At 39.0% G+C, this 18,819-nt stretch overlaps 1 protein-coding gene across 3 annotated transcripts in view; it reads left to right on the top strand.

The window, feature by feature from the left end:
* Positions 1-18,819, top strand: part of AOAH (acyloxyacyl hydrolase) — a 190,488-nt gene that overhangs the window by 113,112 nt on the left and 58,557 nt on the right. For 2 of the 3 annotated variants that reach the window (XM_086396565.1, XM_086396566.1), the window contains one exon: positions 16,426-16,508. In XM_086396565.1, coding sequence (XP_086252691.1) covers positions 16,426-16,508 — 83 coding nt within the window. Of the gene's footprint in view, positions 1-2,015; positions 4,326-16,425; positions 16,509-18,819 lie in introns of those variants that run through there. The other variant, XM_086396567.1, reaches the window with a different exon arrangement.

Raw genomic sequence — 18,819 nt, 5'->3', positions numbered from 1 at the left:
CGTAGTAAGCCCTGCATTAGGTGTTTGACCAGCTATTAATTAAAGTGGTTCTCCATTATTATCTTTCATGCATACTATTTTCTCCAAGCAACAGCCAGAGAGGAAAACAGGTGACTCCAAATCCTTAACAGAAATAATCACCTGAACCCAACACATCTAACCTGAGCATTTATGGTTATCCAACTCCCCTTCTGAAAGTGAGGCCAGAAGTCAGAGAAGTTCTGCCTGCCAGGGCTAAATGATCAAGAAGTTCTTCAAAGCTGGGAGGCAGAACCAGCTGGAGCGAAGAGCAAGGCAACAATCACAACTTAAAAAAAAAAAAAGTAAGAAACTGCTGTTAGCCTTAAAAAGTCATGAAAGCCAGGGCCTCCCTAGTGGCTCAGTGGACAAGAATCTGTCTGTTAAAGCAGAAGACACGGGTTCAATCCCTGAGCCAGGAAGATCCCACATGCCACAGGGCAACTAGGCCCATGAGCCACAACCACTGAAGCCTACATGCCCTGGAGCCTGTGCTCTGCAAGAGAACCCACCACAATGAGAAGTCCCCACACAGCAGCTAGAGTGTAACCCCCTCCTGCCAAAACTAGAGAAAACCCATGCTCCGCAATGAAGACCCAGTACAGCCAAAAATAAATTTTAAAAAGTCACAAAAGCCAAAAGAACCAAAAGCAATGACCAAAGTTACCATATCAAGCTCGAGAGATAAGAGTGAGACCAGTGGGCCAACATAAATTGGTGCAAAGTAGATGGAATTTTCTAGAGTAGCTGCTGCTCCCTCTGCTTCTGACTTAAATTTGCTATTTGGGCCAGAAACAAGTCAAACCCCTAGAAAGAAATAGACAAAGCCATTGTTATAAGTGGCACAGTAATGCTATTCAAGGACATTTAAACACACATCTTTGATGAGAAGTGTCCTAGAATCTGAGTGTTAAAGGTTATCTATTCTCTCCAACCCAATAGACATTATGTGAGAGAACAATTTTGAAAAGCAATGTATAACTCCAAATCAAGTCACTTGGGGCATTAAAAACATAAAATTGGAGAGATGGGATTTGAAGCTAAGATTTGCTAACCTAATTTCCTGTTTGAAAAAAAAAAAAAAGAAGACATGTACGTATGAGGCACTAATGGGCTTAATAACCTTATTAAATCCATTATTCAAAAATTATATGTGATATAATTGCAAATGATTAGCTATCTTATAATTATACTTTGCAAAACAAATAATTAGCCAGAGAGTTGGTAATCTGAGGTTGGGTGAGGCCAACTGGAATGGGAGATAGACTTCATCAGTGATTTTCCAGGTGTGGTCCATGGACCTCTGGGTCTCTAAGACCCTTTCAGGGGGTCCACAGGATAAGAACAGTATCTTCACAACAATGCTAAGACAGTAGTTGTCTTTTGCACTGTGTAGCCATTTACCTGAGGTAAAAAAGCAATGGTGAATAAAACTGCTGACATATGAGCATGAATCAAAATTGCACTAAGCTATATTAATAATCATAGTGGTCTTCACCTCCACACCTTCTAGATTAAAAAAGAGAGGACATCTGCCCTTGAAAATTTCACCTATAAAATAGGAAAAAAATATTAATTTTATTAAAGTAAGTACATGATTTTTAAGAATGTCATCTGATGAAATAGAAATATGCATAGAGCACTTCTGCTACATAACAAAACATGATGTTTGGCCTAAAGAAAAGCACTTGTGTGAGGGAGTTGAAAACTGAATTAGTCAGTTTTTCACGGAACACCTTTTGTTGAAAAAGACTGGAAAACAAATTATAGTTATTTAGACTTGGATATATGGCAGGTATTATATCTGCAATGAATGAAATGAGCTTGTCACTTCAAGGGAAACAACTGCCAGTATTTGTTGCCAAGCATAAAATTTGAGCTTTCAGAGAAAATTTAGAATTTTTTAAAAATTGTATCTTCTGTTATGAACTTGACAACTTCCTATTACTCCAAGTCCTTTCTAATGAGATACACAATTTTCAATATTGTGTCATAAGGTGTCATGTATGGATGTGAGAGTTGGACCACAAAGAAGGCTGAGTGCTGAAGAATTGATGCTTTCGAATTGTGGTGCTGGAGATGACTCTTGAGTGTCCCTTGGAAAGCAAGGATATCAAACCAGTCAGTCCTAAAGGAAATCAACCCTGAATATTCATTGGAAGGACTGATGCTGAAGCTGAAGCTCCAATACTTTGGCCCCTGATGGGAAGAGCTGACTCCTTGGAAAAGACCCTGGTCTTGGGAAAGACTGAGGGCAGGAAGAGAAGGGGGATACAGAAGATGAGATACTTGGATGGCATCACTGACTCAATGGACATGAACTTGAGCAAACTCTGGAAATAATAGTGAAAGACAGAGAAGCCTGGCATGCTGCAGTCCACAGGGTCACAAAAAATCAGACTTAGCAACTGAACAAGAACAACAACATCATAAGTTGTGTCAACATTTGGAATATCTGCATAACTCGGTGAACCAATATTTTCTAAATGGCCAATGTTTGATATAGGAAATCATGCCATTCAAAGGACAAGCTAGATCATTTGAATGTAACATGGTGCAAAAAGTCCATTTCAGATTCCATATGGCAACTAATCGGCCTTTTAAGAGATAATTACTTGCTGAGTTTTGGTATAGAATCAAAGAAGGCAATTGGCTGTTATCTAAAAAAGATATTAAAATTTTACTCCCTTTTCCACCTAAATGTATATTTAAGACAAGCTTTCCTTCGTATAGCTCCCTTAAAAGAGCACATCACAACAGACAAATGCAGAAGCAGATTTGAGAACCCTGGTGTCTTCTATTGTCAGACATTAAAGATATTAGCCAAATGGTAAAATGATGCCTTTCTTCCCACTAATTGGGGGAGGAGTTGGAAAAAAAATGTTTTTAGAAAACAAATATTTCGTTTATGTTAATATGTAATGGATTTATTATTTTAAATGATTAATAATTAAATGATTTTTTAAATTTCTAAGTTTTAATTTCCAGTATATAAATATTGACAGCTATAACTCACATAAACAAAAGCTCTCTGATTTCCTCAATAATTTTAAGAATATAAAGTGGTCCTGAGAGCAAAAAATTGAGATCTTTTATTACAGGGAATGAGTGTGAAAAAGAAAAGTGGCTGAGGACAGTGGCTGGGGGATGCCAACATGTAGCGGTTAGGGAAGAGAAGGAACCGCCCTAAAAGGCAAAGGAAACCAGAAGCAGTTAGTGTCCTGGATGCCAAGTGAAGAAAGTCTTTCCAAAGGAGAAGTGCCCAGAAGCTAGATGGTGGGAGACGGAGAGGAAGATGAGCCCTGAGAAGAGCCACTGAGTGTCCAGATGGTGATCATGGTGACACTCTGACCAGACACATTTAGTGGGGCAGAGATGTCTGATTGGAGAGAATAGGTTCAGGTTGTAAAGAAGTAAATGCAGGTGAACATACACAACTCTAAACAGGTTTTACTATCAAAGGGAGCAGAGAAGTGAGGTGATAGCTCATAGGGAATAAGAGATAAGAGAGACGTTTTTAGATGAGAAATCCTACCACATGCTTGTAGAGATAGAAGGAGCCAAAACAGGGAGAAAGGCAGACAGAGGCGGGAACAGTTATTAGACAAGGCAGGAAGGGATGGAGTGCAGGCACTGGAGGCACTGCTCGGGGCAGGAAGGGCCGAGGATACCGACTCCTGGCCCAGGACTCTTCCTGCCTTGTACTGACCAATCTCTCCACTGAGACAATGTCCCCTTTAACCCTACTTATTTTTAATTTATTTATTCAAACCACAAACACATTTTATTTTACAAAAAAATACTGAGGTATGTAATAAAAAAATCAGAGCCCTCCGCTAATTTCATTCCCATTCCCAGAAGAAAGCCCTGTTATCAATTTAGTGTGGTTTCCTAACAGACTCTTTCTATGTGTTTGTTACATAAAGAAATAAATGTTTTGTTGGGGTTTTCCCATAAATGACATCATACTGTGCATAATATACTATAAATTAATGCTTCCATAATACTTCTTGAAGCATTTTGCATTCTGATGCAATTGTGCATGATATTTCATAGTATGGTTGTTTCATTCTCCTATTGACGGACAGTCAACTTAATTCCAAATCCTCACGAATTCCATTAGTTCTCTAATGAATTTCCTATGGTTCTCTTTATGACTACATGTGAGAATGTCTTTAGGAAAAAGTTGCTGGATCAGAAGGTATACATTTTTAATTTATTATAATCTTTCCAAAAGGGCTGCACCAATTTACATTCCCCAAAATATTGCATAAGAATACTTGTTGCCCCACACCTTTGTCAATACTGAATATTGCCCATTTTCTTAATTTTTTCCAATCTAACAAAAACTATTTTATTGCATATTGTTTTATTATTGCATTTTATTTTATTACATATGTTCTCATATATAACCTCTTGATTATGAGTGAGTTTGAATATTTTTCATAGGCATTTAAGCCTCATTGTTGTCATATCTAGTTACTCCCATTCGTACTTCACCAACCAAAGTTAGGAGTCAGTTCCTTGGACAGCATCTTCATACTAACCCCCATCTGACTCTCTCCTGTGCTCCTATTTTGCTCTTTCAATACCAATATCATCTCACTTGTCATAACTGTTTACTCACTGTCTGACCACTCCACCCACCCCACACCAGACTCTGCATCTCCAGTACAGGGATCAGGCTTGACTTCTCTCTGAAGCCCGAGCTCCTGGCACATTGTGTGTCACTGTGGTTGGTATTCAATAATAAGAATCACTGAGTAAGTTCATAATGACGTTACTTTACATTTGCAGAGTGTGGTACAATCTACAAACCTCCTTCCCTTGCAATTTCTCAGATTGCCTAAATCAAATCAGATTTGCAGAAATTAACATTTTAGGGAAAACGCCAGGGACAAGGGAGGAGGAATATAAACAGCATGAATTGAATCACCAGCTGCATAACGGGATACATATAAAAATAAATCAGTGTAACTTAAGCCCTTGGATTTCTAAGTGTGTTCTAAAATAAATATGTTCTACAAGAAATTAGCAAAAAGTCATCACAATATTAAAATAACTGCAGTCAACAAATTGGAGAAAATAAGTTTAAAGTAAAATTATCCATTCAGTAGTCAAGTAGAAAGTATAAAACAAAGGAAAGATCTGCTATTTGAAGAAATTAAGCATTGATGTGAATTTTTGTCTGGAATGATATAATTTGACTGCAATCTAGATTGACCAAAGTATATGTACAACCTCCAAATTTTTCTAGTAGGATTCTTGTAGCTGACTGAACTTGAGATTTTAGGCCATGCCATAATGCTCAAATATAGATCACAGAGGTAATTCATCAATGTTCTTCAAAACCTGTTCTGTGAAGCACTAGTTCCACAAGATGTTAAAGGTATTATGCACATTTTTAAGAATATTCCTAGGTCAAATAAGTTTTGGAAGTGCTGATTTAAATAAAGGAAAACAAGTTTAATCAGTGTAAGGTTTATCAGAGACTTCAATAAGCCCCAGAAGCTTTGCTTCAGATCAGATCAGATCAGTCGCTCAGTCATGTCCGACTCTTTGTGACCCCATGAATTGCAGCACGCCAGGACTCCCTATCCAACACCAACTCCCGGAGTTCACTGAGACTCATGTCCATCGAGTCAGTGATGCCATCCAGCCATCTCATCCTCTGTTGTCCCCTTCTCCTCTTGCCCCCAATCCCTCCCACCATCAGAGTCTTTTCCAATGAGTCAACTCTTCACATGAGGTGGACAAAGTACTGGAGTTTCAGCTTTAGCATCATTCCTTCCAAAGAAATCCCAGGGCTGATCTCCTTCAGAATGGACTAGTTGGATCTCCTTGAAGTCCAAGGGGCTCTCAAGAGTCTTCTCCAACACCACAGTTCAAAAGCATCAATTCTTTGGTGCTCAGCCTTCTTCACAGTCCAACTCTCACATCCATACATGACCACAGGAAAAACCATAGCCTTGACTAGACGAACTTTTGTTGGCAAAGTAATGTCTCTGCTTTTGAATATGCTATCTAGGTTGGTCATAACTTTCCTTCCAAGGAGTAAGCGTCTTTTAATTTCATGGCTGCAGTCACCATCTGCAGTGATTTTAGAGCCCAGAAAAATAAAGTCTGACACTGTTTCCACTGCTTCCCCATCTATTTCCCATGAAGTGGTGGGACCGGATGCCATGATCTTCGTTTTCTGAATGTTGCTCCAAGGTATAATATGAATATATTATATATATTATATATATATATAATATATATAATATAACATTTCCTAAACTAATTTGACCACAGAGCTATGTGATGTGTGTATGTTTGATGAGAAAGATACATCTCATGAAACTAGTGTTGTACAGAGCATCCTTTGAGAAACACTGTTGAGATTACTGAAACAATCTTCTTCTACGCCACAAGTGATCTTTTCGGATTTATAAATATCCACAGGCTTAAATCCCCAAGTTTTATCACAGTTTAATATTTACCCTGATACAGTGGCCCAGAATCATATCTGAGGCTGCAAACATGAGGATGGAGAGAGTTACAATGCTGCCAGCTCAGAGAAGATCAGAGAAAGGAATCTTAGTGGAAAGTTAACAGGTAAGAAGCTCCGTGTGAGTACAGCAGCTCATGAATTATTGAACATGATGCCCATGAAGTCTATTTCCCTGTACTATTTTGCTGCTCCAGATTCAAAATCTATCATGCTGTCTTGCTAATCTTTTCAAGTCTGAACTCCTAGGACCTCCTCTGCAGTCATCCTCACCCCTGCAAACTCCCCCTGCATAATTAGCCCATTGCCAGACTCTCTGAATACACGATTCATATTCTGCATGTTTATCTCTCTCTGAGGCTGAAACCTTGGTTCTTCTGTGATGCAGTGAATTAAGGTTTATACAGAGCTCTGGGCTGTGGCTAGTATCAAAGAACCAGAAGGAATTTAAAAAATTCTTTAATCTATTCCCTGGCCCCATGCTGGCCTGACCTTCAACCACTTGGAAAGAAAATTATTCACCCTTTTCTTAAAACTTCCTAGTCGTAGAGGCCCCTGAATAAAGTCTGTGTAGTCTGTAAGTTATCCACCTTTATCCCTGTATACTCCCTGTCCTAATCCTTCACATCAAATGTTACCATTTATCTCTCCCTCACCCTGTTGCTAGCCTTCCAAGCCCCACTGTTTTTGTGTGTGACTTACTCCCTGATATTCAGCTTGATAGTATCTCAGAATTTTTTTTAATAAGATTTTTTTTAAATTTTATTTTATTTAACTTTACAATATTGTATTGGTTTTGCCATATATCAAAATGAATCCGCCACAGGTATACATGTGTTCCCCATCCTGAACCTTCCTCCCTCCTCCCTCCCCATACCATCCCTCTGGGTCGTCCCAGTGCACCAGCCCCAAGCATCCAGTATCGTGCATCAAACCTAGACTGGCAACTCGTTTCATATATGATATTATACATATTTCAATGCCATTCTCCCAAATCATCCCACCCTCTCCCTCTCCCACAGAGTCCAAAAGACTGTTCTATACATCAGTGTCTCTTTTGCTGTCTTGTATACAGGGTTATTGTTACCATCTTTCTAAATTCCATATATATGCATTAGTATACTGTATTGGTATTTTTCCTTCTGGATTACTTCACTCTGTATAATAGGCTCCAGTTTCATCCACCTCATTAGAACTGATTCAAATGTATTCTTTTTAATGGCTGAGTAATACTCCATTGTGTACATGTACCACAGCTTTCTTATCCATTCATCTGCTGATGGACATCTAGGTTGCTTCCATGTTCTGGCTATTATAAACAGTGCTGCGATGAACATTGGGGTACACGTGTCTCTTTCCCTTCTGGTTTCCTCAGTGTGTATGCCCAGCAGTGGGATTGCTGGATCATAAGGCAATTCTATTTCCAGTTTTTTAAGGAATCTCCACACTGTTCTCCATAGTGGCTGTACTAGTTTGCATTCCCACCAACAGTATAAGAGGGTTCCCTTTTCTCCACACCCTCTCCAGCATTTATTGCTTGTACCTCAGAATTTGTACCCAAACTGACTGTGCTCCTGATGAGAGTTCAGAAATAGATTTAGAATCTATTTATAAGGACTTGATACATCTCTGTTGCTTCAATAATATTATACTTGGTTTATCCACAAAACCTCTAATATGCTAAGCTCTTTGGGAAACTGTTTTTGTTGCCTCTCTCCAAATGGGTTCTGCTCTGAGTCAACAAAGGATGTGACCGTTTTTCAGTTTTAAAGCCACCCATTTGTCTGCATTATTCTTGAGGCTTATTCTTGGTTTTACTCTTTCTCTTGTTGTGTTTTTCTTTCAGTCATAGTGAAATGGAATAGGGGTGGGGGTCCTTAGAAGGTTCTTAGATAAAGTGGGTTTTTGTGTGTTTTCTGGGAAAAGCCACTACTAGATCTAAGATTTATCTATTCTGAATGTTGGGGGTAGAAATCAAAATCTGACTAGTGTGTCAGTGAAATGGCTGTACTTCCCAGGCCCTACCATAGATGGGGCTGATAAAACTGGGACTTTAGTATGGTGAACTTTCAAGCCTACTCTGGATGTTGAGGACACACCTATCTTAGACAGTGTGGAAGGTGTAAGAAAGAAAACTTTTCAGCACTCCTTCTCCACACTCCTCAATTACAGAACTGAAGCTGTCACCTCTTCTACTAACCTATTGTACTGGGGTTTCCTCTGTTGGACTGGGTAGAACAGAGGAAAAATAGAGAAATAAAGATCATATGGGAAACTTGAGTCCGAGAAGAGAGGGGAGAGCAAACGGAGGCGGGGTGTGAAACCAGAATGGTGATCACAGTTAACCTTACTATGCATGGTATCCTCAGCTTAGCCTATTCATTCAAGTTACACTGACCCTGTATATAAATAACTTTCTATTAAGCAATCTTTTCAATTTATAGGCATCTCAAATATTGTATTACAGGCTTCTCAACATATTGTATTGATCCTTCTATCTTCTTAGAATCCCTGAGCACTGCATGAGAAATTAAATTCCTAAAATTTATAAGGGAGATTATGTATTGAGAATGAGGATGAAAAAAATTGTGTCTTTGATTAGGTGAAATAGTTTCTAGTACTTAGTACAAAACCTCATCTCCAAAATTCAGAAATAGTAATTGTGGTCAGAAATAGTAATGGAACTATTCAGCTATTGGTAAAGATGTCTATATTCTTTCTGTAATGAAAGAATTAGAACTGTACCTATATTATTAATATCCACAGTATTTACTCTCCATGAGCAGGTCAAGAGCAAAACAGTATTTCGGTACATAAATTCTATTTTTAGAAATGATTTTTGATGTCAAAAATATATTTCTGGCTAAATATTGGTAACAATTACTTTCCCAAAGGAAAATAACCCCTCCTTATTGACCGTGAAATTATTTTAGCATTGAACTCAGATCTAATGTCCATTTCCCATCTGCTTTTTTGAAATATAATAAAATAGTCAACGCAGAGGGTATAAATGATGCAGTGGATAAAGTATTCATTTCAGGCTTCTGGGTAGAATAGCAGATTGAACAAAGCATTTACTTCTCTCCCTTGAGAAACCCCACTAAAATGACAGAAAATGAATTTGTCCACAAGGACAAAGAGAACAGAAAGAGCCAACAGTCATAAAATGTTGAAAGCCAGAAACACAAGGACAAGTGGTAACTGACTTAGTCGATTCAGGAAAGTTGCATCCTAAGCTAGGAGGATGGAAGACCAAGAAATGAATCAGTCTACACTGCAGAATCCCGAAGGACTTGGGAACTGGCTCCATATAGTAGTTCTAGAAATGACAGTGAGGCTAAAAGCAAGTGGTAATTGGAAAAGTAGTTGGAAGATTACTGAAGAAGTAGTAAGATCCTCAGATAAGAAGCTTCCCTTCCCTTATTCTGAATGAGACTAGGGTTTATTCTCTGGGGATGCCAAAATCAAGAGCTTCTGGACTAGGAGACGCCAAAGTGTGGTAAGGAACACCCTATGAAAACACAAGCATGCTGAATCTAAGGTCCACCCACTGCAAGCCCCAGAACGCTGGCAACCCAGAGACTAGAAGACCCTTCTCTGGGGAACCTGCACATCCCAAGAGGAAGGAGCCCCAAAGACTCTGACAGCAGTGGTTCCTTGAGAAAGACCCAGCCAGCTCACCCACTAGCGAGGACAATAGATTGCAAGCCACACCCAGCAGGCCTACTTTCCAATCCACTTTTAAGATTTCAACTAATTTCCACTTTTAAACATAAGCCAACAACCTAAGATTATCAGATATATTAGAAAAACTTCAAATGTAAAAAACAACATAAAATAAAGAGAAAAACAACTTCAAGAAGACAGAAACTATGTTCCAAAAAAACAATTTTTAACTCTTATTAGAGTCAGACCTGATTTGGTGACTGAACAGCAACAACAATATCCCACTTATAAAAGTAATTAAAATGCATATCTTCAGAAAGACAGGAGGAGATATTAATTCGGGTAACAAAAAAAGTAAATTATACTAGTGACATAGGAAGATTTTCATAGATGTATTGAAAAAAATCAAGTTGAGGATATTATCCAGAAAATAGAGTAGAAGACAAAAAGATAGAAAATAGGACAGAAAAACCAGGAAAATCAGTGACCCAATACCTAAATAACAGGAGTTCTAAGAAAGGAAGAAATCATCAGTGGAATAATTCAAGAACATAGCTCAGAACTGAGTGACATGAATTTCCAGGTCCATCAAATGTCTAACACTGAATGAAAATGAAACCACGCCAAGCCTATCATCATGATGCTTCAGAACACTTAGAATGGACGCTACCCAGATTCTTAAAGGATTGAAACACAGAATAACTTCAGACAACAACACTAGGAGACCAGGAGCCAATGAATTGGTTCCTTCAAACTTCTGAGGGAGCATGAAATTAACCCAGAATTCTATAAGCATCCTTTCTGGATATCTGTTGTTGTGTAACAAAGTACTCCAAACTTCAGTGGCTTAAAAGAAGTCATTATTATATCTCACGGTTTGGCACTGTGAGAAATTCAGGAATTCAAGCAGAACTTGACTAGCCAATTCTTCCTCTCCGTGTGGCACTGACCATAAACACCTGATGATATTCACTTGGTGCTGGGCTGGAGGGTCCAAGATGGCTTCACTCATGTAAAGGAGTGCCTGAGAAGGGGTGACCAGAAAGCTGGGTTTAGCTGGGCCTCTCTTCCTTTCCAGGTAGGGCTTTTTTTTTTTTTTTTAATAGACTTTAATTTTTGAGCAATTTTAGGTTTACAGAAAAATTGAGCAGAAAGTACTGAGAGTTTCCATGTACGCCTCATCTTCTCAATTGCCCCTATTATTAACAACTTGCATTAGTATGGTACATTTGTTATAAATGAAGAGTCAACATTGATACAGTATTATTAACTGAAGTCCATAGTTTATATTAGGGTTTTCTCTTTGTGCTGTGCTTTCTATGAGTTTTGACAAATGTGTAATGACATATATTCACCATTACAGTATTATACAGATTAGTTTCACTGCCCTAAAAAGCCACTGTGCTCTACCTGTTAATCTTCCCCTCCCTCCTCATAACCCCTGGAGACCACCTTTTTTCTTTTTTTTTTTACTGTCTCTATATTTTGCCTTTTCCAGAATGTCACATAGTTGGAATTACGTAGTATGTAGCCTTTTCAGATTGGCTTCTTTTACTTAGCAATATGCACCTAAGTTATCTCTGTCTTTTCATGCCATGATAGCTCACTTCTTTGTATTGTGACTAATAGTTTATTGTATGGATATACCTGGTTCATTTGTCTATTCACCTATTGAAGGACATCTTGGTTGCTTCCACTGTAGGCTCTTTTACATGATGTCTCCAAAAAGATAGACTTCTCAGATGGTGGACCAGGGCTCTAAGAGACCAGAGTTGACAAGAATATTAAAAGCCTATCCAAAACTGGCAGAGTGTCACTTCCACCACATCTTATTGGTGAAAGAAGTAACACGACAGCCAAGATTTAAGGGTAGGATTGTCAAAGATATGAAGCCATTCTTAAATCCACAATATTGGCCAATGAGCAAACTCTGATGGCCCTAGAAGCCCATTTACTTCTTCCTATTGGTAGCTTAGCAAGAAGCCAAGGGACTCCTCCTTTTTAACAAACCAATTACCTATCCCAGAAATCTATTATTATTACAATTACATAATGATTTATATACTCAAGAGTTTTCTTTCTCTAAAAATATATAGATGTGCTAGTCTAGCTATGTACTGTCTGAGACACCTTTTTATGAGATAATGAGAGTTCAGAAACCAAATGAACACTGCTTCTTCTCTATTTGAATTTTTTCCCCAGTAAGTCCTATTAACCCTATTCGTGTTTATACTTACGGTGTGACAGGCGTGATTCTGGGCCCACCCTCCACCTCACCAGCAATACCTCACCACCCTACACTTCACCAAGTCAAAAAGTAAAAACAGTTTCAGATATGCAAATGCTAATAATAATGTTACTTCCCACACATCCTTCAAACATAATATTTAAGAGTATGCTCCATCAAAAATAAGAAAAATGTGGCCTTCCAGGAAATGAGATATCCAATAAGTCAGAAAGAGGTGAAGAAAATCCCCAGGAGGATGAAGAAGGGAGCTCCCAGTACATGTGCTGCACACCAGGGTGAGAGAGGAACAAGTCCAGATTAAGCAGGTCAAGAGGTTTCAGGAGACAATTCCACAAGAAGATGAAATTACCAAACTATATGATATATCAGAGCATATTGAATGGAGATCAAATATTTATAAAAAGATTTAAGGGTAAATTGATGTTAAATACTTCAGAACATTAAGCAGAGGAACAAAAGCAGCTATTGAGTTCAGTTCAGTTCAGTCGTTCAGTTGTGTCCGACTCTTTGCGACCCCATGAATCGCAGCATGCCAGGCCTCCCTGTTCATCACCAACTCCTGGAGTTCACTCAAACTCACGTCCATCGAGTCAGTGATGCCATCCAGCCATCTCATCCTCTGTTGTCCCCTTCTCCTCCTGCCCCCAATCCCTCTCAGCATCAGAGTGTTTTCCAATGAGTCAACTCTTCGCATAAGGTGGCCAAAGTACTGGAGTTTCAGCTTTAGCATCATTCCTTCCAATGAATAACCAGGACTGATCTCCTTTAGGATAGACTGGTTAGATCTCCTTGAAGTCCAAGGGACTCTCAAGAGTCTTCTCCAACACCACAGTTCAAAAGCATCAATTCTTCGGCACTAAGCTTTCTTCACAGTCCAACTCTCACATCCATACATGACCACTGGAAAAACCATAGCCTTGACTAGACGGACCTTTGTTGGCAAAGTAATGTCTCTGCTTTTCAATATGTTATCTAGGTTGGTCATAACTTTCCTTCCAAGGAGTAAGCGTCTTTTAATTTCATGGCTGCAGTCACCATCTGCAGCAATTTTGGAGCCCCCAAAAATAAAGTGTGACACTGCTTCCACTGTTTCCCCATCTACTTCCCATGAAGTGATTGGACCAGATGCTTAGTTTTCTGAATGTTGAGCTTTAAGCCAACTTTTTCACTCTCCACTTTCACTTTCATCAAGAGGCTCTTTAGCTCCTCTTCACTTTCTGCCATAAGGGTGGTGTCATCTGCATATCTGAGGTTATTGATATTTCTCCTGGCAATCTTGATTCCAGCTTATGCTTCTTCCAGCCCAGCGTTTCTCATGATGCACTCTGCATATAAGTTAAATAAGCAGGGTGACAATATACAGCCTTGACGTACTCCTTTTCCTCTTTGGAACCAGTCTGTTGTTCCATGTCCAGTTCTAACTGTTGCTTCCTGACCTGCATATAGGTTTCTCAAAAGGCAGGTCAGGTGGGTATTCCCATCTCTCAAAGAATTTTCCACAGTTTATTGTGATCCATGCAGTCAAAGGCTTTGGCATAGTCAATAAAGGAGAAATAGATGTTTTTCTGAAATTCTCTTGCTTTTTCGATGATCCAGCGGATGTTGGCAATTTGATCTCTGGTTCGTCTGCCTTTTCTAAAACCAGCATGACCACCTGGAAGTTCATGGTTCACGTATTGCTGAAGCCTGGCTTGGAGAATTTTGAGCATTACTTTACTAGCATGTGAGATGAGTGCAATTGTAGAACATACAGAACATAGAACATAATAAGGCTATGTATGTCAATAAACATCACTCAGATAAAATGAATTGATTTTGAAAAGTATATGCATGGGTCGCTTTGATATTAAAAAGTAAAATAAGTCACTTACCTCAAAACTCTACCACAAAGCAAAAATCCTATAATTAAAGTATTGCTCAGAGACCTTGGTCTTCTATTAACATTAAGAAATGTTATTACGATTCAGAGCTTCCCTGGTGGCTCAGATGGTAAAGAATCCACCTGCAATGGAGGAAATCCTTGATCAACCAGAAAACCCTGGTCGAGAAAATCCACTCCAATATTCTTGCCTGGAGAATCCCCATGGACAGAGAAGCCTGGCGGGCTACAATCTATGGGATTGTAAAGAGTAGAACAGGACTGACACATACATGCCATTAAGATTTAGCAGGGGGGGGGGTTGGGGCGTGGATTTGGAGTTTTTATTGAAGTATAGTTGATTGCAATGTTGTATTAACTTCACGTGTATAGCAAAGTTATTCAGATATATATATATTATTTTCCAGATTCTTTTCCCTTATAAATTATTGCAGAATATTGAATATAATGTATTGGGTATGGTCCCCTGGGCTGTACTCTAGGTCCTTTTTCATTATCTATTTTATATACAATAGTGTGTATGTGTTACTACTAAACCCTTATTTTATTCCCCCCTTCCCCTTTCTCCTTTGGTAACCACAAGTTTGTTTTCTATTATTATTAATTTTCTTAGACTTCAGAAAGAACACTACTTGCAGTGTATTCCAAATATGTACATATTTGAGATACAAATATGTATCCCAAACCTGATACATGCTTACCTGTCTGAAGCACTGAGACAGTTGGCAAGCACTCTAAATATAATGAGTGAAATTTATATAACACTTAAAAATAAATAGTAATTTATGTAAGGTTGTGAGACAGGAAGTCTATTTTAATGAAAAGAAGATAAAATACACCTGAGAAGATAATAAAAAATGTCTGAGTTTAATTATTATTCATTAGTTTATAGCTGGTCTGATTTCAAAAAGGATTTTAGGAAACCTATGAAAATATGGAGAACATAACATTAAATTGCATTTAAATTAAATTAAAATTTGGCAAAAGAAGATAGAAAATCAAAGATGGGACAAAGAGGAGCCAAGGAAGTGACTTAAAACATGTGCAGTTATAGCTTGCTACTGGTTGAAAATTCGTCTCTAAGATCTGTGTCCATTAGTATTATTGAATGTTAAGTAAAAGATTATGGAAAAACCCAAACAAACTCTTTGGTTAACCCAATAGATTCAGCTATAAGTAACAGAGAAACTCAATGTCTGGGAATTTAAATAAGATAACAAAGGAGTTTACTTCTCTCACATATGCAGTCCACGTCTGATATGGGAGCTCAACTCTCACCCCTCTGCCTTCTCGGTGTAGAACTTATCCCCACAGTCCAAAATGGCAGGTACCCTATTGTGGGCAGCAGAATGGATAAAAAGGACTAAGCAAGGTCACCAGACAATTGTTTCCTGAGATGCATTCCCAGAAACCGTCACTGGAGAATTTCACTTCTATCTCATGGTCCAAAGCTTAGTGAGATGGGCGTTCCTAGCTGCAGGTAAAGATGAGTAAAGCCATCATTGTTCAGGGGGCAGACACGTGTCCTACTAAAATTTCTATTAAAATGGATGAAGGTGGGGGGAACTCCCCTCGTGGTCCAGTTAAGACTCCCCGCTCCCAATGTAGGGGACACAGGTTTGACCCCTGGTTGGGGAACTGGGATCCCATGTGCCACATGGCATGGCCAAAAAAAATTTTTTTTAATTAAAATAAATTGAAAAGTAAAATGGAAGAAGGGGAAGAAAGAAATCTGAAAGACAAGAGTGTCTGCCACAGCTTTACAACAACCAAAAGAAGAAAGGGAACATGGTCAGGTTTAAAATAATCAAGCTGGTAAAAATGATCAATTGCTCAAGAGATTTAAAACAGCTCTTGGTTAAAAGGTTAGAAAGGGATGATTGGAAGTGTCATTAAAAAAAAGAAGAAATTCGAACTTATCACACCAATGCAACCCCATTTTGTAGAACTGTTCTTGTAACAATTCCTAGTAATGTATTGACAATTTAGAGAAAATGTGTCTGCAGAGATTTGATTTTCTGAGTTCATTCTCACATTTTAAAAAATCACAATAAAAACATGCTGCTTTGAACTCTATCATGTAAATGTCCTGAAATTAAATATACACATATATGTTTGTTTCAGAATTAAAGAAAACTCTATTTACCTTCGTTTACGGAAAAGAAACCACTGCAATCACAGGGACTATCAGAATATTTCAAAAAATGGTATGTAGTGTTCCATTTAAATCTTAACCACTGTGCCTGTAATGATTGGTTTTATTTCATAAGTACCCAAAAGCAGAGAATTAGATAACAAGACTAAAATGAACAAATTCCTCTTCTAATACCATTGCCTTTTCTGAGAGGGGGCCTTGGGTTCAAAGCCTTTCACCCACAGCAAAAGAGAACGAGACAAGATGCAGTCAAGACAAAGACTACACAGGCATCTCAGTTATCCAACCACAAAGTTCTAGAAAGGCCAAAGTGAGGACATCAAGGTTCAGGAGGCAAGAACTAAGTGAGCATTAGCAGAACTAAGTGAGCATTAGCAGAACAAGGGCAGGTTGAAATCCAGGTCATTGCAAAGACTCTGCTTTCCCTATGGTGCAGCGTCACACACATTTCTACAGGTCTTGAGGTTTTAGGAAAAATAGCTAAGAGTTTGTGGCTGAAATCCCCCAAAGCCATTTTAAAAAGAAACTGTTTTCAGAGTGTTGTCATGACTTCCAGGTCTCCATCCATTTCCCGTGTGTCCCAGACATCTGTGTCGTCTGGGTTTGTTCTTCCCTGTGTGGTTCTCACCTCCCACCTTGAACCCAGATTCAGTCCATTGCCACACAATTTTGACGAAACTCCTGATTGATAAACCATGGCCTTCAGTTCAGTTCAGTCGTTCAGTCATGTCCGACCCTTTGTGACCCAGACACAGTGCTGGATTGCAGCACTCCAGGCTTCCCTGTCCATCATGAACTCCCAGAACTTACTCAAACTAATGTCCATTGAGTTGGTGATGCCATCCAACAATCTCATCCTCTGTCGTCCCTTCTCCTCCCACCTTTAATCTTTCCCAGCATCCGGGTCTTTCCAGTGAGTCAGTTCTGTGCATCAGGTAGCCAAAGTACTGGAGTTTCAGCTTCAGCATCAGTCCTTCCAATGAAACCATGGCCTGGCTACTGCCTAACAAGCTGCCAAGTAATATTTTCTGACAATAATGCAGAGATGGCAAACACTTAGTGTGTGTGTTGCCACTCCATCTTCCAAAGCCTGGGGAAAATACTCCTAATACACCTTGGCACTCTTGTCTGCTGCACTCAGATTCCACCTCAGCGATTCTCACAGTACAGCACATCTGACAGACATCATCAACAGATTAGACTTGGCACAGAAACTTAAACCTATTTGCCATCCCTGTGCCATCTCTAATCAACAAGAGTACTACAGAATTTCCCAAGCAGTACAAGTTTTATCTAAGTATATGACCTACAAATAACATTTTTATAATATATATTCTACACAGAACAAATGTTCTGTTGTAAAGACAACATAGCTCTTTTCTTACTGATAAAATAATAGCTGGTGTTAATCTCTTCAGTTCAGTTCAGTTCAGTCACTCAGTCGTGTCCAACTCTTTGTGACTCCATGAATCGCAGCATGCCAGACCTCCCTGTCCATCACCAACTCCCGGAATTCACTCAAACTCATGTCCATCAAGTCGGTTATGCCATCCAGCCATCTCATCCTCTGTCATTGCCTTCTCCTCCTGCCCCCAATCCCTCTCAGCATCCAAATGCTAATAACAATTTATGTAAAATATTTCACCTATTCCCACAAATATAAAGCAAGTATTTGTTATATATAACATATTATATTATATTATTTCATATGATATTTCTTCAATTCTAAGATACCACTGATTGCGTTAGCTCTGTGGAGAGTTAAGGAGGGGAAAACGACAGAGACTTCCCTGGTGGCTCAGCAGTAAAGAATCTGCCTGCCAATGCAAGAGGCGCAGGTTCGATCCCTGGGTCAGGAAGCTCCTCTGGAGAAGGAAATGGCAACCCATTCCAGTATTCTTGACTGGGAAATCCCATGAATAGAGGAATCTGGCAAGCTACAGCCCATGAGGGGTCAGCAAGAGTTGTACATGACTTTGGGACTAAACAACAACATATAGATTGCAGCTCTCAACCCAGTATCAAATGTGTTAAAATACATTTCTCAGAATTGAGGCTCTTTAATGATATCCACCTGGACCTGACAGAAGCAGAAGATATTAAGAAGAGGTGGCAAGAATACAAAAAGAACTGTACAAAAATGATCTTCAAGACCCAGATAATCAAGATGGTGTGATCACTCACCTAGAGCCAGACATCTTGGAATGTAAAGTCAAGGGGGCCTTAGGAAGCATCACTATGAACAAAGCTAGTGGAGATGATGGAATCCCAGTTGAGCTATTTCAAATCCTGAAAGAGGATGCTGTGAAAGTGCTGCACTCAATATGCCAGCAAATTTGGAAAACTCAGCAGTGGCCACAGGA

The sequence above is a fragment of the Bos grunniens genome, chromosome 4 (genome assembly GCF_055505025.1).
Source record: "Bos grunniens cultivar Pamir isolate PY7600 chromosome 4, Bosgru_T2T1.0, whole genome shotgun sequence".
In the NCBI taxonomy this organism is placed as follows: Eukaryota; Metazoa; Chordata; class Mammalia; order Artiodactyla; family Bovidae; genus Bos; species Bos grunniens.
This window is presented reverse-complemented; position numbering and strand designations above follow the sequence as displayed.